The 20,510-nt window shown below is 42.4% G+C and overlaps 2 protein-coding genes across 2 annotated transcripts in view; one reads left to right on the top strand and one right to left on the bottom strand.

Moving 5' to 3' along the window:
- Positions 1 to 20,510, top strand: part of DNAJC3 (DnaJ heat shock protein family (Hsp40) member C3) — a 94,782-nt gene that overhangs the window by 73,732 nt on the left and 540 nt on the right. Inside the window, exons 10-12 of the mRNA XM_064269979.1 lie at positions 2,973 to 3,105; positions 4,048 to 4,196; positions 10,076 to 20,245. Coding sequence (XP_064126049.1) covers positions 2,973 to 3,105; positions 4,048 to 4,196; positions 10,076 to 10,233 — 440 coding nt within the window. The 3' untranslated portion in view covers positions 10,234 to 20,245. The remainder of the gene's footprint in view (positions 1 to 2,972; positions 3,106 to 4,047; positions 4,197 to 10,075; positions 20,246 to 20,510) is intronic.
- UGGT2 (UDP-glucose glycoprotein glucosyltransferase 2) overlaps positions 19,633 to 20,510 on the bottom strand; it is a 186,039-nt gene continuing 185,161 nt past the window's right edge. Inside the window, exon 39 of the mRNA XM_003409644.4 lies at positions 19,633 to 19,721. Within this exon, the coding sequence (XP_003409692.1) occupies positions 19,699 to 19,721 (23 nt within the window). The 3' untranslated portion in view covers positions 19,633 to 19,698. The remainder of the gene's footprint in view (positions 19,722 to 20,510) is intronic.

The following is a 20,510-nucleotide window of genomic DNA, read 5'->3' as shown; positions in this document are numbered from 1 at the left end:
GGGGAAGGATCATCTGCAGCTGTGCATGCTGTCTTTCAGATGCTTCTCAGTACATGAGAGCTTGTGAAGGCTCTAAGTGGGTAGGAGCCACTCACAAGAAGACTTCCACCTATGGCACCTTGCCCTGTTGTCAAATTGAGCGGAACTTTGGAGCCCTGGTGGCATGGTGGTTAAGGGCTACGGCTGCAATCCAAAAGGGGAGCAGTTTGAATCCACCAGCCACTCCTTGGAAAGCCAATGGGGCAGTTCAGCTCTGTTCTGTATGGTCACTCTGAGTCATATAGACTTGATGGCAATGGGTATAAGGGTATTACTTGTCAGGTGGAGCCCTTTAGTTTAACTTCCGGGTAGAACTTCTTTTTTTACCCATTATGGGTCTGCTGTAGAGGTCTTGAATACCCTTGGGCTCCGCTCTGCTCAGCTCTCTTCCTGGTTCTAGCACCACACCAGGGGCCCTCCACAGGCACACTGCAGAGACCTGTTCTTGGGCCCCAGGCTGGGGTTCACACTGCGTCCAGCTGCTCCACATGCTGCGTGAGGCCTGCCCAGCTACTCCTTAGATAGCTGCATAATTAACTTTCCTGCTTGTTGCCCTAAAGCTACTCCTGCTTGTTAAACTTAGAATCCATGGCCAAAAAAAAAACAGGCTTCCAAATCTCTTAGGGCCTATTTCAGTGTGTGTTTTAGATTGTGATTTTCTTCACTTAGGTCTAGTCATTATTCCTATGATCCCATTTGCTGTCTCCCAGAAGTTCAGTGAGCCATAATTATGTTCTATGATGTCATTTCAATGGGATCGTGGGCAGGACGGTAAGCAAGCTCCTGTCAGCAAATTCCTGTACTTACTTAGCCTGCCCTTGATCTGGATGTTTCCTTCTTAAGGAAGTGAGTGAGTGGAATTTGGAAGTTTAATATGGAAAAAAGGAATTTGGGATGGCTAACATTTTTCAGATTTAGAGGTTAGAAAATGAATTAGCTGATATGTAATTTCATATTGTTCATTCAGGGCCTTAATATTTCTAGCTTATTTTACTTTTCACTTCTTTTCACTTTTTATTTTACTTCTCAGTTATGGTTATATGGTAAATTGGGTGTCCTTTACTATTCCGAAAATCCCTCTTAAAATGTGTAGTGTATAATTCCTGTAAACTACGGAATCTGAGAAAATATAACTCAGAATAATCTACAAGTCCACGGGAAATCTCACATCACTCCTCTTTAAGTTTCCCATTAGTTGCCTACCTGATAATCATGTGGATTTAGGAAACAACCAATAATTTTATATTTTTGTTATACTGGGAAAGATGTGTCTGCCTTAATAAAAGAGATAATGAAGAAGATTGCTTTGGGGCTCCAATGTCCCTGTGGGTTAGGTCACAGTAATATTTTATGTTTAATATTAATATTTAATATTGCATTGAGCCAGAAAGCAGACTGCTAGGATAAAAGCTTGAAGGGTTTTTCTCCCCTGTAGTGTTGAAGGATTTTCTATCCGTCCACTTTGCGTTTGGGGATTTAGCAAACCCTCATCACTGTTGCGCAGAGCACGTTATTCAGTTCCTCTCGTGCTTAACCATCTGCAGTTAGGGCAGCTTTTGGAAACAGACTGTGAAATGGGGCAGAGTTGTCTATTTGGGGTCCGAACCTGTGTCCACAACCTTTATAGTATGGAGCTCCTCCTGCTGAGATGGATGGCCAGTCACTGTTTGGGTCCAAAGTGGTATTCGTTCATTTTTCTGTGTAGTCCAGGCACACTAAATTTGTCAGTCTACTCTTGTATCTTTCTTATTTTAATCTGTCCAAGATGACTTTTAAAACCCTCTCCAGTACTGGCTGTTGCCAAGATTAATGAGCTTCCCAGGTGGGCAGTATATCACATGTGTTGTCACAACTGATTGTTGGAGGGGTTAAGTGTGTCCTGTGTGACTCCACTGGGAGATGACTCTTGGAGTCTTGTGCCTGGTTTCCTCTTGGCTTCATCCACGCACCTTTTCTCTTTGCCGAGTTTGCCTTGTATCCTGTTGTTGTATTTTCAGCACAAGTCCTGGTAAATCACCAAACCTGGAGGGGGTGGTATTGGGAACTCTGGCCACAAATAGTTTCTCAGTTTACTCCCCGGAGAGACAACGCAAATAATGCATTGTTGGGTTCAAATGCTAGTTTTCATGGGAATGCATGTCACTATGGGAGAAGAGGTCTCTGTGTACATTCTGCCTGGACATTCGAGACACAGTGCTTAGGGGGCTGGTCATGTAGGCACGCTCTGCGTAGCATGTACCAAAACTGCAGAGTCCCAGAAGGAAAAAAATGAATGTAGAAGGACGGTGTCTGCATAAACCACGGTGTACAGTTTACACACGGTGATCCCAGGGAATAGTGGGAACACTTCTGAAATCTAAGTTCCCAGAAGGGAGGCCAGGGACCAGCCTTGTAAGGCTTTCTGAAAACAATAGCTTCAGGCCTCCTATGCTAATTCTTTTTTTTTCACAATATTAGACACCCAAATGCCTTGTATTTTCTAAATATTTAAAATAATCTAAAATAACGTATGGCATCGTCATCAGATTTTCCACATCAGGATTTTGTGTTTTTCTGTTTGGATTAGCACATTTTTAATTTTTAATCAAGTTTGTAATGGTTTGTGTTGAAACCAGCGGGTGACCTGGTATCCGGATGGCTGCCGGTTCCACCTACTCCTTTTCTAAACCTCTCACTATTCTGGCCTGTGGACCCGCAGCTGACCATGCAGGTTTGCCTCTGTCTCTTAGCTTCCTGTGTAACAATCCTGTCAATCTTAGTAGTGGTAAGGCTGCTTTTATAAAGTGCTAATATTAAAATACCTTGAAAGTGTGGGGAAGGCAACGGGGGAAGATGGGTGAGCAAACCAGCCACAGTGAGTTTTGCTGAAGGACAAATAAGCATCCTAAATTCAGCCTTCATTCCCTTTAACAGCATTATCTTATTTTTGACAGCTATTCAGGATTATGAAACTGCCCAGGAACACAATGAAAATGACCAGCAGATTCGGGAAGGTCTAGAGAAAGCACAGAGACTACTGAAACAGTCACAGAAGAGAGATTATTACAAAATCTTGGGAGTAAAAAGGTGAATTGTTGACCTGTATTTAAAATTTTGCATTGCTGTTTTTAATCAAATCTGTGTTAAAGCCAATCATTTCTCTTTTTTCTCCGTTCTTGTTTCATCTCCTTTATCCATGAAATTTTTTGTCAGACGAAATCCTAACAATCTTTAGCATCATGAAGCTATTTTTAGTACGTTGCAGCCAAATTTCTTTGACACAGACCATAGCGCAGTGATGGGATTAGCAGTTGGTGACAGAGATGGCATGGTAGCAGGAATAGGGCCTAAGCCTGGATTTTCAGGAAGAGTAAAGAGGCAGAAGTGAGCGTTTTCTCCATAGGGGTAGGAGGGTGAGAGGATGGGGAAAAGAAAAAACCTTCTCTAGACTTAAACATTTTCAGAGTTAACATTCCAGAACGGAGAGGTGTGTGACTTACCCACCAGCACGTGCTTTTACGGAAGACCCACCTTCCCTGACCAAGTCGACCATCAGTCAGTCTTTCAATCCGGAGTCTGAAACATTGTTCTTATTAAGTAAGCTAGTCTAAAAGCAAATTATAAAGTCGAGTCAAATATAAAGTGGATTCAAAGAGTAACTTCAAAAAAGATAATCTTTAATGCCGAGCATTTTATCATGATAGCTTGGAAATTCAGAAAGTTAAAAAATTGGTCCATGTGTTTTTTGTATTTTTTTTTTACGTAAAGAGCAAATGGTAAAGATCAGGAGTACTTTAATTTATTCCCAAATTATAGTCTTAGTGAACAAGCATCTAAGGCAGGACGCCTGACCAGTTTTAATGATCATCTAGGACTCTGTGTTGAACGTCTGTGGTGTGATAGCATGAGAAGAAACGGGAAACCAGGTAGTTAATGTGCTAATTGGGTCTTAACTGGCTCCTGTAATTTTATGGCAGTGTGTTGGATACATCTTAAAATAATGACTACCAATTATTTTACCACCCTCAGAAATGCCAAAAAACAAGAAATCATCAAAGCATACCGAAAATTAGCAATGCAGTGGCACCCAGATAACTTCCAGAATGAAGAAGAAAAGAAAAAAGCTGAGAAAAAGTTCATCGACATAGCAGCTGCTAAAGAAGTCCTCTCTGATCCAGGTATAGTTGCCCTTAATGCATTTCTATCCTCTTGAAGTAGCCGAATTGGTGACTACTGATTTATTCTTCTTATTTAACCCAGTTAGGGTCAGTCGAAGTGGGAGATGGGAAGCGTGGCAGCCTGGCTCTGTGTTTCCTTGTGGGCAGTGAGGGTTCACTGCAGGAGCTGGTGCTGAAACGTGGCCTCAGAGCTCCAGTTTTATGTCTGCCCTTCTTTGCCCACCCTTCGTCAGCCTCTGGGGACCCTTGTACACATTGTACAGCAGAAAGGCCATCAAATGTAGAATCAGAGGGCCTGAGTTTAAATGTTACTTCTGCTTAAACAAGTTACTGGAACTTTCTGGGCCTCAGTTTTCTCACCTGTGATAAGAGGAGGACAGCACTGCAGGAGCTGTCTTTTGTCCCTTCCTTGGTGAATACTCTTCACCAAGCTCACAGGAGTCTGATCAGGAAACAGGATGTGAGCTGTAACGTATGGTGGTGGGAAAGCACACACCTAGCCCGCGGGCCAGGGCCTGCCATTCCCCTGAGGGCATTCACAGGACCCTTGCCCTAAATCAGATGACCCTTAGGTTTACTGCCTGTGATCTGTGTTATTTTATCATACAGTTTTAATATGGCCTGGGAAACCCTGGTGGCGTAGTGGTTAAGTGCTACGGCTGCTAACCAAAGGGTCGGCAGTTCGAATCCGCCAGGCGCTCCTTGGAAACTCTATAGGGCTGTTCTACTCTGTCCTATAGGGTCGCTATGAGTCGGAATCGACTCGACGGCACTGGGTCTGGGTTTAATATGGCCTGGAAAATAAGAGGGACATAGGCTGAGAATTTGGGTAGTATTGTGCAATGCTTGGAATTCCCAGAGGGAATTTAATGTTGATAACCTACTACTTTTCCATGTCAGGAGGAATTTTTCTAGCTATGATTTGAGCTAGACAATTTCAATAAAATAGAAGGAAATCAGGTTTTATGTCCATCTGGCCAATCTGTTTTGAATACCTACTTATGCTATGGAAGTGAAATTAAATGATCCTTTGTGCTCAAGTCCTTTATAGTCTAGTACTTCAGTGATCAAGAGCAATAGGATGTGTACTGCCTGTTGTTAGCCAATACTGAGTGCCGACAACACCCCTCAGACTAGTCTATCCTCTTATCTAACAAAGCTGTGTGCACTGCAGAGGGGGCAGCTACGTCCAACTGGAGCCGGGAATCTTCTCCACTGGTCAACCCTTGAGCTGAGCTTTAAAGGACAAGCGGCAGAGAGCTAACCAAGGGAGGTGGGGTTGGCAGAGTTGCAGAGGCGTGTGTCAGCAAAGGAACCACAGCTCCTGTGGAATGACGGGGGTGAAGGGCGCACCTCTGAAAGCAGCAGGCGAGGAGGACGCTAGGAAATGGGGGGGTTCAGCTCATGGAGGAATGTTGCGTCCAAAACTCAGGCAGCTGAGTTTTACTGTGAGGTACGTAAGGAGCTACTGGACGATTTTTAAGCTGAGGTTTGACATCGTCACATTGCAGTTTAGATACACTAGGCCGACAGCAGAGTGGAAGATGAACTGAGGCGGGGCTGTGACGAGGCAGTGGGCGACAGCGAGGTTACCTCGGAGGTTGCCGCTGTTTGCCGAGAGACCTAGGCTGGCCTGAGCTACGGCAGAGACGGTGTGGAGCAGCTCGTACAGGAAGCCTGAGGAGGGCGCGGCTGTGCTCTGAGAACCTAGTGACGGAGAAGATGTTGAGGATGAGGCGGGAGTTGTTGAGGATGAGCGCAGCGTAGGAGTAGCCAATTTAAAAGGGCTGGATTGTTGGGAGCCCAGCCAGGTGACTGTGTTAGGTGACAGTAACATGCTGAGATGGGGAGCCAGAAAGAGGGGCAGGTTTGGTGGAGATCATGGATTAGTTTGGACGTGTGGAGTTTGAGTTTTGTTTCCATTAATCCAGGTTCATTGCCCCCTTATATTCTCATCTTTGTTCTACAGTAATTGGTGACCATATTGGTCTCATATAGGTGATTTTTAAAAGGACCATAGTACTTACAAGAGACACTCATTACTTTGTGAGCCAATCTGTAATTTAGCTACAAGGTGACCTCAGGGCTTAGCTTCGGTTCAAGGTTTGAAGAGTACATCCGGAAGTCCTCCAGTTTCAACCAATCCAGTAGGTCTGGTTTTTTGTTTTTTGGAATTTGAGGTTCTATTCCACATTTTTCTCCCGTTCTATCAGGGTCCGTCTAATTGTGTCCCTGATTATAGAGTAGTTGGTAGTGGTAGCCAGAGATGGCGTGTCCTGTAGACTAGTTTCTTCGTCTTGGGTTTCCTTCTTTCTCCTTTGGTCCAGACAAGTAGGCACTGATGGTTGTATCTTAGATGGCTGCTCTTGAGCTTTTAAGAACTCAGAAATTACTCACCAAACTAGGATGCGGAATGTAACTGTATGAACGATGTCAGCTGACCACAATGTTCCATGAGACTATAGTCCTAATCCTTCAACCCCAGAAAGCAGTACTCGGAGGTGTTTGGTTATGTCTAAGTATGCATAACTGTGCTCCCTGTGTGCTTTATTTTTTATATATATGTATGTGTATAGATACATGAATATATGTGCAGTGCTTGGCATCTTTATTAGACTGTTTCCTGGGCAATTTTAAGGTCAGATGTTTGGATTCACAAGTCTCAATTTTTGTTGTAATCTTTTATCCTAAGTGAACACTAAAAGAAACCTGAATTCATCTTTTATTCCTCATTTGTGATATGTCCCATCTGTTATTGAGGCTTTCTTTCAGATATTAGCAAAAGCTGACGAAATGCAAATATGATTGTATTCAACGCAATTCATAAATACTTACATGTCACAGTCTTCTATTGTGAAAATGTAAAGCTTGATGCTATACTGTTACGTTATACACAAGGGAATTAGTTACCTTTCTGGTAAGCTGTTAACAGTTTATGTTACTTAGACTATTAGAATTTTTATTCAAGGGGCAGTCTATTTTTAATGACTACCTTACAGGTGTGTGAGTTCGTGCTGTGTCTCTGCTGAGATAGTTACCTATGTTCAGTTCTGCTCTTTTCTGCCCCTGCCCCTTTTTTCTCATGGAATTTCTTAAGTAGGTTAATTATAATTTTAAGGTAAAATAAAAAGAAAGGTATTATAACATTTATTTTAAGAATATTTTAAAACTCTAGTAGTAATGTATAGTGATGAAAGCAGAGTCAACTGAAATCCTCCTAGAAGCAGCCCGTGTTTAATGTTAGTTGAACTTACCAAGATTTACCCTGTGTATTATATATTGGGGGAGCCCTGGTGGTGTAGTGGTTAAGAGCTTGGCTGCTAACCAAAAGGAAGGCAGTTCAAATCCATCAGCTGCTCTTTGGAAACCCTGTGGGGCAGTTCTACTCTGTCCTATAGGGTCACTATGAATCAGAATTGACTCGATGGCAAAGGGTTTTATTATGGCTAGGTAAGACAGGCATAGACAAAAAGCTTTGTCAGCATTGATTGTTGTTAGGTGCTGTCAAATTGATTCCAACTCATAGTGTGACCCTATGTACAACAGAACCAAACATTGCCTGGTCCTGCGCCATCCTTAAAATTCATTGCTATGTTGGAGCCCGTTGTTACAGCCACCATGTCAATCCATCTAGTTGCGGGTCTTCCTCTTTTTCACTGATCCTCTACCAAACATGATTTCTATCTCCGGGGACCGGTCCCTCCTGATAACGTCCAAAGTATATGAGAGGAACAGAATGCTCTAAGGAGCATTCTGGCTGTACTTCTTCCAAGACAGATTTTTTTGTTCTTCTGGTAGTCCATGTTGTATTCAGTATTCTTTGCCAACACCATAATTCAAAAAAGCATCAATTCTTCAGTCTTCCTTATTCATTGTCCAGCTTTTACATGCTTATGAGGCAGTTGAAAATACCATGGCTTGGGTCAGTTTATTTTGGTATGTCATCTTTTTGATGTGTCTTGTATACTCCTCTTGGAAACTTGGTTGAACGTCTACATTATACATTCAGTGAAACGATAACGTTGAATTTTGGTAACATCCCTGTTTGCCGGTTCACCGTTCTGTGGCTTGGGCTGCTGCGTGGACCTTGTGTCGTCCCCTTGCCTGGTAAATCCCTGATCTGCCTGGAGCACGTCTTCCGGTGGCTGCGTAAAGAAGACTGTATGGGCAGTAAAATAGTTTTGTATAGCTGAAAATACCCTTTTGCCCCTTTCCATTCATGGTGATTAATACTTTGGGTATACTATTTTTAATACATAGGTTGGTAATTTTCTAGAGTTTGAAACTTTTTTTTTTCCCCTCCCGAGCATCCAGGGTTGCTGTTGAAGTCTTGTGCCACTTTTTCCTTTGTGTGTAACCTGCTGCCTTAGTCACCTACTGCTGCTGTAACAGAAACACCCCAAGTGGATGGCTTTAACAAACAAGTTTATTCTCTCACGGTCTAGGAGGCTAGAAGACTGAATTCAGGGCACCAGCTCCAGGGGAAGGGTTTTTCTCTCTGTTGGCTCTGGAGGAAGGTCCTTGTCATCAGTCTTCTCCTGGTCTAGGAGCTTCTGAGCACAGGGACGCCGGGCACAAAGGACGTGCTCTGCTCCTCGCTGTTCTTTCTGGGTGGTAGGCAGTTCCTCTCCTCAATTCTTTTTTGTATCTCAGAAGAGACTGACTCAAGATACAACCTAATCCTGTAGATTGAGTCCTGCCACATTAACATAACTGTCCAACATCACAGAGGTTAGGATTTACAACACACAGGATAATCATATCAGATCAAAAACGGATAACCATGCAATGCTGGGAGTCACGGCCTAGCCAAGCTGACACACATTTTCGGGGACACAATTCAATCCATAACACCTGTACTTCAGACTTTAGGAATATCATTTTATCACTGGTACTTTGTTTTTCTACTTTGAAATTTCACAGTGATGTGCCCTTGATTGTGTCTTTTTTAAATTAGTTCATTCTGCAGGTTTGAGTGCTGGTAAGTTTTAATATTTACTTGGCAATTTTTCTATTTTTTCAGTTGTCTCTTTCAGGAGCTCTTTATTGATTAGAAGTGGACCTCAGGATTGATTGCTTCTTTCTCCTCAATGTTTTCTGGCTTACTGTCTTTTGGTTCTACTTTTCTGAGAGATTTCCTTATCTTTGGTTTTTCAAGTGTCATTTTTAATTACTGTGAGTTCTTTTTTGTTCTCTGTACCTTTTTCATCGCTCCTATTCTTATTTTAGGGATGAAGTATCTTTTTCTGGTCTCTCTGAGGATACCAGCTTTTCCCTCCTATCCCTGCCTGGCTCCCTTCTCCTCTGTGTCTGCCTCAGGGTCTCTCTCATTAGGGAGGACTTTGCCTCATGGCTGCCAGGCACAGCTGTGTGGTGCCCAACTCTGTGGGTGGTAATCATCGTGCATGTCAGCGACGGGCATCCTGGAGCTATACAGCATGGGGCCTACCTAGCTCCCTTCAGATCTGTTCACATTTAACAGTGAGGCACTGACTGGAGAGGTATGGTCCTGACATGGTTATTCCACCGGATAGAACGTTGATTGCTGGAGGTCTCTAGAATTACTTTTTCCAGAGACGATCCTGCTTGGGTAGCTGCCAAACTTGGGTAGCATTTTGTGAGGTGAGAAGATTTGGGGGACCTAAATTTCAATCTCTGCCTCTCTGTGACTGGCGTCTCTCTAATTCTGTTTCTCCTGAGACCAAGTCTCTGATCTCCTGGGTGGGAATAGTGGAGACTCAATTCAAATACCAGGCACATCTGCTCTGATAACTGAAAAGCAAGTAGTTCCTCAATCCTAACCCCCTCCCCCCCACCAAAAAATAGTCCTACATACACTATAGTCAATAACTGGGTCCTAATTTGTTGATCTTTTACAGAAATGAGGAAAAAGTTTGATGATGGAGAAGACCCCCTGGATGCGGAGAGCCAACAAGGAGGTGGCGGCAACCCTTTCCACAGAAGCTGGAACTCATGGCAAGGGTTTAATCCCTTCAGCTCAGGCGGACCATTTAGGTTTAAATTCCACTTCAATTAAACCAACTATTTTTCTGCTCCTCTTCTTTTTTTTTTTTAAAGATTAAAAACAAAGAAACCTTGTTCCAGGATCCCACTGAAAAAAATTTCAAACCTTTCCGTTGTCCATAACCAAAGAGTTACAGATCTGTTCTTATCCATTTTACACTTACGGCTGATGGGTTTCTGTGGGTAGGGAGGCCAGGAACGGTTCCGTCTCTGACAGAGCAGCCTGTGTACCTCTTGTGAACGGCGGGAAGGAGCGGTGTGTGGCAGGCTCACCTGTGGAAGTGCTCGTGTTTTTATGTTTTTCCACATCGGAACATGGAGAGATCATTTGTCTTCCACAGCCTTGCACACTATGTTGCTGGCTACGTGTGTGAAATAGAGCCCTGGTCCCTGGTCTTCATGAGAATGGGTCATGCTTCAGTGTTCTTAAAGAGATTATCTTGAGCTGTGTGTTCTTAGGGGCAACGTTGTTTAGGTCAGTCCAGTCACTTGCAAATTCTGTTCCATGACTGAGCCTCTTTTAGCCTGCATGCGTTCACGTTAGTAGGATTAATGTGGCTGTCGTTACAAAAGAGGGAGAGTCCTCTTACCCAACGGTAGCTGATGTATTTTCTGCGTTTTTTTTGTCAGTACCCGCAGGAGAGTAATGAGAACCAGTGCGATAGAATACAGTTGTGAAAACCTATGGGCTTTTTGTATTAAACACAAAAAATTAACTGAAAGATAATGTCACATAGTTTCAGATAAATATAGCAGTGGTATTATTCAAAATAACATTGCTGAAGTGCAGACTGAAATACTTTCTAAATAGCAGAAGTTCTGAGTTCTCTTACAGAATATCTTATTACAGGATTGCACGCGGTCCTCAGAAATCAACAGAGAATTCCAGGTTTCCTGCTTCTGGGAGGGAGCTTCTCCCGCCTGCAGGTCCGACTCTCTGCAGCTGCAATAACTCCCACGCTAACGGGACTTGTTTGCTGCTGGATGTTATACAGTAGACATGCTCCTCTCGCAGGCCTTGATGCCTCTATTACGTTCTCCTCTGCCTAGAAAAAAATACAGGTTTGCAGATCTAGTCAGCTCTGGCTGAATTTCCCCTATCATTTCATTTAATAAAATGGCATCTTCTTTTGGGATACTTTTTCTTACCTTTCAGAAAATTAACTGTTGAGTCAGTATACTGGATAGTTTTTTGCCCTAAACAATGAGTGTTCTTTAATCGAGAACATTGAATCTTTACGGAACTTATTGACGCTAGGTTTAAAATCTAAGAGCATTATTGCAGATAAGAATCATTACTCTGGAGAGGTTCTTTGTATTTGCCTAAGAACATTTTGAGGCATTTTAAACAGCAAAGGGTCTAATTTTTTTTTTTTTCCCCATGAAATCAAGCATTTGAATTAGTTGTGGCGGCATCCTGACCACTCCCTACAACAGGCATGCACAAATCTTTTTCTTCTACAGTCATCCTGAAACATATGTGAAAAATAATTTTTAACTGAAGGAAAGAAATCAGCTAGTTGAGTGAAAACTTAGCGCTGCATTTTGAAAACTGGTAAACAACTTGCTGCTTTCATTTTGTGTTAATGTTCCAAAATTCAAGCCAGTGTGGCAATAATTCCCAAGGTAAATTCATTTTTGTCTATTCTTTAATCTTACTGTTTCGCTAGTTATATTGCAATATCTGGTTCCTTGGTACACGATGTCGCTGTGACCTCACTGACATACAGTGATGACATCTATCTTTCAAAAGTAAGCATTTTCACAAAGAGTCAGAACAAAAAGAACATCACCTCACTTGCCCTTCCATTTGGAGGAGAGAACATAAAGCTGCCAACACAAAGGAGCCAGAGGTTGCTGGGATGGCTGAGGCCTGGACCGCACTGGAGAGAGATGTGTACCTTGGGCTCCCTACCAACACACTGCCCCAAGGGTTGTTTTTATTTTTCCCTCCACTTGTAACAACTACGACTCCTGTTCCTGAAGTCCTACCATGGATTGTTATTAACATAGTCACCCTAGCTAAAAGTTACATGGCTGATTTCAGTGAAGAGAGAAGAGACGCTTTGGTGCCAAGTGCCTGTTCCATGGAGGGAAATGAAGTCTCCGGAGTCCATTTTCTGCTGATTAATGAAGAAAACAACAACCTGCAGCTGCCAAGTAACCTCTGTGACTCTTTCATGAAAAGTTTAAGTCACAGAGGGGTACCCTATCCCTAGTTTCGTTATATTCAATTCTTAACTCCTCCCTTCCTTTATGGTAAGCTCCATACATGAAGTATCACTGATCCGTATGTGTGGACGGTTTCCACAGCGGGAAGTATTAAACACACCAGCCTATAAATGTTGTGAAAAAAGTCCTAAGAAAGGAGACTCAATTTAATCCATCCTCCAATTCTGAAAGCTTTTCTTGCCATGAAAAATGAAGCTATGAAAGTACCATGTACTTTCTTAACCATGAATAAATGAAAACTAATGTAATTTATTTTCCTAATGTCAGTTGGCTGTGATATAGTAGTTTTAAAAACATCTTTCTCTTTAGTCAGTATTAAATATCAGTATGAAAAACAAATTTCCAGACTCATAACGGTATCTAAAAACTACTCATGGTTTTTAAAAAGAAAAATATTACCAATAACCGAGTAGATACAAAGCTAACAATTACAATTTGTGGTTGGCACCATTTTATATTCATGGCAGGAAAAGAAAACTTTCTGTAAAGGCATGAAATTAGTCAAAGGTTACGTCTGTCACCAGGAAGAAAGGTGCCTAAGCTTTAGTTAAAAGTGGCTCGTTAGTCGGGTGTGTGTGAGAGCAGGCTGCCTTGCAGTACAGGGCTCCAGGGGGTTGATCTTGCAAGATTTCACTGAGTACGTGTCCGTGGAGTAACCTAGAGAAATTCATGCAACTTTGTTGAATGTCCTTTACTTTTCTATTTATAAGGAAGGAGGATGGCGAATGCTGATTTATCAACAACTAGTATCTTTATTCTAAATCAGATCATTCCTTTTTTGTTAGTGGCAGAGTTTATCCTGTAATTTTAATTGATATTCATAAATGGGAGTAATTTGGTTTTTTTTTTTTAACAGATGATCTCATTTGCTGAATGATTTAAGAATAAAGTTAGCCACTGCGTGGCTCTGTGTATAGGAACAGGTTTGTCGCACTTACCTGTGGTTGAACCTCTTACCTGCAGTGGGAAGCAAAGATCGGAGGAGGTAAAAATTGGAGATACTTGACAAGTTAAAATATGACACCTATGGTAAAGCTCTAGTTTGTTTTGAATGAGACACGAATAAGTAACTTAATACACCTCGATTAGTGTTTTAATAAAAAAGGAACTTAAAATAATTGAAATGGGTCTCAGACATGTCTACAAATATGGGTACTATTTTTATGCCCGTGTATTTTCACATTTAATAAAAATATTTATGGTCGTATCAGTACTTTTTTGCTTTTGATTGATTTTTAGTGTTTGCTTGAATATAATTCTAAGCAAGTCCATCTTGGGAGAAGTCAGTTTTCCAACTTTGCTTTATAATAACCAGTGAATGAGGTGACGGAAGGGTTCCTTGTTGACACAGGGTGACAAGAAAGGTCAGGTCAGAGAACAAAAAGTAGATTTGGCTAAAATCTCTGAACTCCCAGTAGCTAGGACTTTAAGAGGTAGGCATTTTCAATACTATCAAAATCCAATACTTAAACTGGCTTTGAATGAAGATTTTCCGTTTTATACTACAATTTGCACGTTTCTGTTAAGGTACAAAGGTGTGGGGGGCAGGAGGGAACTGCTAAATATCTGAATGAAATTTCTAACACAAATGAAAGTAGGTTTCTGTTTTCTAAGTTATATGGTCTGTATATCCTAAGACTAAAGGAGAGCTGGAATACGTAAACTTAACGTAATTGTTTCAGAAAGCTCATTGTATTAGTAACTAGTGATGACATAACAAAAAATACCAAAAGTGGGCGGCTTTAAAGAACAGAAATTTACTTACAGTTCATGAGTCTAGAAATCTGAATTCAGGGCGGGCTCTAGGGGGAGGTCCTCAGCTTCTAGCAGCCAGCAATCCTTGGGGTTTCAGGGTCTGGAGATTCACCTGCTGATTGTCACTCGATCTATTCTGCTGTTTTTAGAACTCAGAAGTGGTTAGGGTTAGGACCTACCCTTCTCTGGTATAATCACATGAACAAAAAAAGAAAAACCCTACTTCCAAACAGGCTCAAGGTCTTAGGACTTCCTATTTTGAGGGGACAGAATTCATCCCACAACACTTCACCCTTTGGACCCCCCAAAATTCATGTCTTTTTCCACATGCAAAACACATTAACCATATCACATCATCCCTGGAAGTCTGAACCCATTCCAGCATTAATTCCAAAATCTCATCTGACTCATCTAAGTCAAGTATGGATGAGACTCGGTATGGGTCATCCTGGGGCAAAACTCCTTTCCTTCTGTGGACGTGTGAATCCTCGGATATAACTTACCTGATCCCAAAGTACAATGGTGAACCAGGCATAAAGTAGCCATTCCCATTCCAAATGGGAGAAAAGGGAGGAAAAGGAGGGGTCACAGGTACCAAGCAAGTCCAAAACCCAATCTCATTAGCTCTCAAGGCTTGAAAACAGTCCTTTGTTTTCCAGACACATCTGGGCAGTAAGCCCCTTGGCATCGTCTCCAGGCCCACTGGGACCACTGACACACCCCCACCCTGCCCCTGACTTCGAGTGGCTCCATTCTCTTAGTCCACTAGGAGTGGTGACACCCTAAGCCCACCCCGGGCCCTGGAAAGGTCTGTTCTCCTGGCCCACCACCACCACAGCCTTGTCCCCTCAATTTTGGGCAGCAGCCCCATTTTCTTGGTATGCCAGAATGGCAGACCCACCCTCCAGAAGCAAGGTGGTGGTAAGCCTGCTGTTTGAAACTTAGCCAGTAGCCCTACCCTTTGAAATCAAGGAAGCAGCAGCCCTGCCCTCTGTGTTCTGACAGTTTTAGTGATCTCTGAACTGTTCCTGGAATGGTCCTTTTCTTGGAAGGTCAACAGCTGTTCATAACCAAGTAGATCTACTGGCCCATTTCCTTCCTGTAGAATTCCAGACAGCTTTCCTTCAGTCTAAGATGACAGGATTTCTGCTTCAAAATCTCCTCATCCAAATATCCAAGTACATCACAGAGAAGCCCGACCTTCCATAAAACATTCGAACGTAATTTAGACAAGTCCTTTGTCAGTGCATAAAAAGGATCACCTTTTCTCCAGTGTCCAATAACATGTTATTTCCTTTTGAAGCCTCACAAGAAGCACGTTTAATGTCCACAATTCTAGCAACATTCCGTTCATGAAAATAGCTTTTTCCACAATTCTCAATTCTTTCTGAGCAGTCTTTGCAATTGCCCTTAATTCATGTCCATAATTCTACAGTTTCTTCAAGGCAATCTGGGTTCTTACTATCCAATATACCCACTTCTCACTTATCGACTGTCTCATCTGACTTTTCGCATTAACAACAGTAGCAAAGTCTGACTATTTTGCATATTAATGACATAGCATCTGGCATTAATGAGGTGCTTCCCTGTGGCCCTTTGTATCCTGCTGTGTACCCTACCCCTCTAGTAACTATGGGTATAATAAACTTGCTTCTCATGGTCTCCCTGACATCCTTCCCATGTTGCCCCTCATTTGCCATCCTGCACTCAGATTTCCCACTGGCGAAGGCATCTCCATTGGTGCGAGCAGTCATTGACTAAAACTGTTGTCTGACAGCTCAAGTTTGCCAATTCCCTGCCTCAGAGTTGCCAGGAGACAGAATTCTGCCTAGTGACAGATGGCTTTCACTTGCCATTGGCCACAGTGCCTGAAGCCTGCTTCCCAATTTGGTCCGGAAGATTTGAGCTCCATCTCCACAGCTGACGATCATGGCTGTTCCTGCGGCCACTGCTTTGGCAGAGGTCTGCAGGAATGGGGAGTCAGGGTTGGTGTAGAGGGTGGAGGGTGTCCCATGGGAGTGGCTGGGCATGCCCAGCGTCAGCTGGTTCTGTAGTACTGAGGGAAGAGTCCTTCCTTGGAGTGAACTTTGGAAAAGCAGGTGGTCACGGCAGGGGCTCCTGTCAGGTGGGGTCCCTTGGAAGCGTGGTGAGGGGTGGTGGGACCAAGGTGCATCTGTTGAGTGGGTTTCCATGAGGACAGGTTAGGTTTGGGGCTCGGAACCTGCATTTTAAACCTCAGGGTAACATCTGGGGCTGTGAGGCCAGGAGTCTCCGTGATATTCTGATGTCCTCTCTGGGCTCTGGGTACTAATGGAAGTTCTACAGCCCCAGGCCAGTACGAATCTCTCAGAGTCTCTGTGGCAGAATCGTGGGCTAAGGGGTTGGTGCCAGTGTGCGTGCCCACCTACCCTGGCCCAGAGGGTGCCCCATGAAATTGGTGGCGAGCAGGCAGTTGGGGCAAGGGAATACAAGGAAGGTGGGGTCCTTGGGAATGCACCAGGGCTCCAGACAGACTTAAAGCTACAGTGGTTGTTGTCAGGATATACCTCTCAGATGGCACTTTCAACTTTACCTGGCTGGGGTGCAAGGCAATAGTAATGCTGGCTGTGATAGTTAAGGTTATGTGTCAACTTGGCTGGGCCATGATTCTCAGTGGTTTGGCAATTGTGTAATAATGCAGTCATCCTCCATTTTTGCCTAACGACACGGTCTTTGGAACTGTATTGGTGAGGAGTGGGTGTACGTCAAAATTCCTCTACTAATCACCCAGTCCCAAGACCACCCACACATTTCAGGTATTTGTTACAGCAGCACCCCCACTCTTTAGTACCGAAATCTGTCTTAGGTAACTAGTGCTGCTCTGATAAAAACACCACAAGTGGGTGGCTTTGAAGAACAGAAACTTATTTACTCACAGTTTAGAAGGCTGGAAGTCTGAATCCTGGGTGTGACTCTAGAGGGGAAGTCCTTGTTTATGTCAACTTCTAGTTGCTGCCGGCAATCCTTGGTGTTCCTGGCTTGTAGATACATCTTCCGTGTGTGTCTGTCTTCATGTAGTGTCCTCTCCCTGTGTCTCTGCCTATTTTGCTTTTTTATAACTCACAAGTAATTAGGTTTAGGACCCACCCGACTCTGGTATAATCTCATTAACAACAAAAGAAAAACCTGATTTCCAAATAGGATCATATCCATCGGTGTGGGAGCCAGGACTTCAAAACATATTCAATTCATGACACTCAAAGCTTACAAATTCTCACTTATCCTCATGATATCTTTGTAATATATGAGCAGTTAACCTTAGTCTGAAGATAATGAAAACATGTGCAGTGGATGAGAAAGCTGCCAGGAGAACAGAGAGGAAGGGAAGATCCAGATTCTCACCCCAGAACCTAAGGAGTTATAACTTAGCAAGCACTAATCTCCTCTCCCTCACTACCTACCTCCCCATGCCCAAATCAATGCTTAATGGTCTTTAAGACAGAAATCCAATTATTTTCATTTTAGGATTTACAGTTCACAATGCAGAGACTCTGAACTTTGCACCTTTTATTTACTGAGCCAATCCTTCCTTGGGAATAACTGATAAATAGAAGCACAATATACAAATTTATTTGGTTTTGTCTTATACTACTATTCAGAATTCAGTCCCTAACAAGAAAACATGCTGGAAACAACCCTTAAGTTGCAGAGTCTGTTGTTTTGACTACACTTCCAACCTTCACTCAGGTCTGTTTTTCCTGATCTAAGGCAGAGGTCTATCTACGGGGATAAGCGTTGCCTCTATATTGCTAGGGACCTCAGGAATATACTAGTTCCATCAGGTTAGGCCATACCGGGAGCACTGCATTTTACGACAGACAAGTGTGAACAGCTAACAGGGAGGGTGACCCAGAGAGGCACAGGATTTTGTGACCTCTTATTAGGAGTGACAAAGCTGCTCGGGACAGAGCAGTTATTTTCATAAACTCTGGGCTGTGCTGTTGAATAGAGAAGGATTAGACTTGTTCTCAAGAGCTCAAAAGAGCAGTAAGTGGAGACTGCTGATAGACGGTTTCTGGCTCACTATGAAACTTCGTGTTCAGAGTTGTCCAAAGATGGACTGGTCTGTCTCTAGAGGCAGTGAGTTCCATATTACCCTGGAGGTTTCAATCATGGTCTGAGGCATCACCTGACAGGGCACTGCTGGGGAGGAGGGAGTTGGCCCACTGGCTGTGGGCTAAACTCTATTTAATGTTCCCCTAAAACCTCACCTATCAATAGAATCACCCAGAGAGCTTTTCATAAGATCATGATTTCCCAAGCTCACCTCAGACTTATTGAATAGGACTCTTCAGGAATGAGATCCAAATACCACTGAGGTCTTTTCTGGTCCCAATATTGTCTGATTCTAGACTCCCTGGACAGGATTTGAACGTTTACTAGTCATCCTATTAATCTATTATCAGTCTGTCTTGGAAGAAGTACAGCCAAAATGCTCCTTAGAAGTGAGGATGGCAAAATTTCATCTCATGTACTCTGGATATACTATCAGAAGGGACCAGTCCCTGGAGGAGAACATCATGCTTTGTAAAACAGAGGGCCAGTGAAAAAGAGGAAGACCCTTAACAAGATGGACTGACAGACACAGTGGCTGCAACAATGGGCTCAAACACAGCAGCGATTTTGAGGATGGCACAGGATCGTATAGTGTTTCATTCTGTTGTACAAATAGGGTCACTATGAGTCAGAGCCAACTCAAACGGACCGAACAACATTAATCTATTATTAATACACAAGAAGAAAACAAATTGTTTACATTTTTAACTTAGTTTCCATAAAAGTATCTAGTAGTAATCAACACTTGCATGTTGTTTTAAGAATACACACATACACTCTATCCCCATGAATATAATTTTATGAAATAAAATTAGAAATATTATAAAACATATAATACAAATCAGCATTGAAACATCATATGGTTTAAGATAACTAAATGATTACAGTACAACACTACTTCCATTTTAAAACAATAGTTAAGGTAAAAATGGGCTTAATTTTTTTTTTATGAGAGATAATCACGAGTCCTTTTTTTTCTAAGAAAAATAGAAAACAGGCTTCTTAGACTTTAAATGCATTTTTTGAAACACAGAGATGCACATAAAGCTGAAGCACACAGGGATGCTGATGGTCTGCTGAGAACACATGAGGGCCAGCTAGTCAGGTATGCTGTTCTGCTGGGTTACCTGACAAAACAGGATAACCGGTAGAAACAGTGTTTTCTGCTATAAGGAAACAGGAAGAGTTTACTTTTAAATACCCAGTGGTCATTTCTGAACATAGCTGGAAGTTATTCAGTACATTAAGTACATTTATTTTAAATAATTTTTTTTTATATATTGAAGAAATGTATCGTTGATTTTAGGGAAATTTCCCGAGTCTTAGCAGTAGTTCCATGCTTTCCCAGCAGGTGGCAGACTTCTTGCACACTCTCATCTCCTCATGCAAACCAGTGCTAGAGTTCATCGTGGGTCAAAACTGTAGGGGAGCAAAGTTTTTAGTTCATGAAATTTTAAATATAAAAATAGCTTAAACTTCACTACGGTATATGACTTAGAAAGCACAGATGGTGACTGAGGACCTTTTCTTGGTTGGTTAAGCACCTGCTTGCTTCACTATGCAGTTTGAGAACAGCTCTTTGCACATTGTGGAATCTATCGATTGGAATCGACTCGATGGCAGCGGGTTTGGTTTTTTGGTTTTGGTATCGTACTACATCATAACTGCTTTAGCCCACCTAGGTGGTGAACACCCATGAGTCTCTGAGGACAAGAGCCATGCCTGACTTATCTTTGTTACCTCTAGGATCTAGCACCCTGCCTCGCACCTGGGGATCTTGAATGTTGCGTGCCACACATACCAAGCAAAAACACTACTAGATCATTTGCGATGCACAAAGTATCCTGGCCCCAATGCAATGGAGAAACGAACAGCAGAAGACATGTATGGTTCTAACAGCAGAGGAGAGATCATTCAAACATAGGCACAAGTACTACATAAATGTAAGAACCTATACTAGGAAAGACTCTTAGAGACCCCAAATGGTTTTTTATTCTGTGTTATTGAGCTATGCATACTAATTGATTTAAGAAATTAAAACAGTATTTTCAGGCAGAAATTAATTAAAATATAATTTAAAGGCATTCTGTTCCATAATTCAAGATGGTAGACTCAGCATGTTTCTCTCCTCACTGAATTCATTGAAAAGATAATAAAGAAATATAAAATGGAATAACAATACTGGAAATGGGAGGCGTGGTTACGAAG

This window comes from Loxodonta africana, chromosome 17 (genome assembly GCF_030014295.1).
Source record: "Loxodonta africana isolate mLoxAfr1 chromosome 17, mLoxAfr1.hap2, whole genome shotgun sequence".
Lineage (NCBI taxonomy): Eukaryota > Metazoa > Chordata > Mammalia > Proboscidea > Elephantidae > Loxodonta > Loxodonta africana.
Note: the sequence above shows the minus strand (reverse complement) of the source record. Positions and strands in the feature narration are given on the sequence as shown.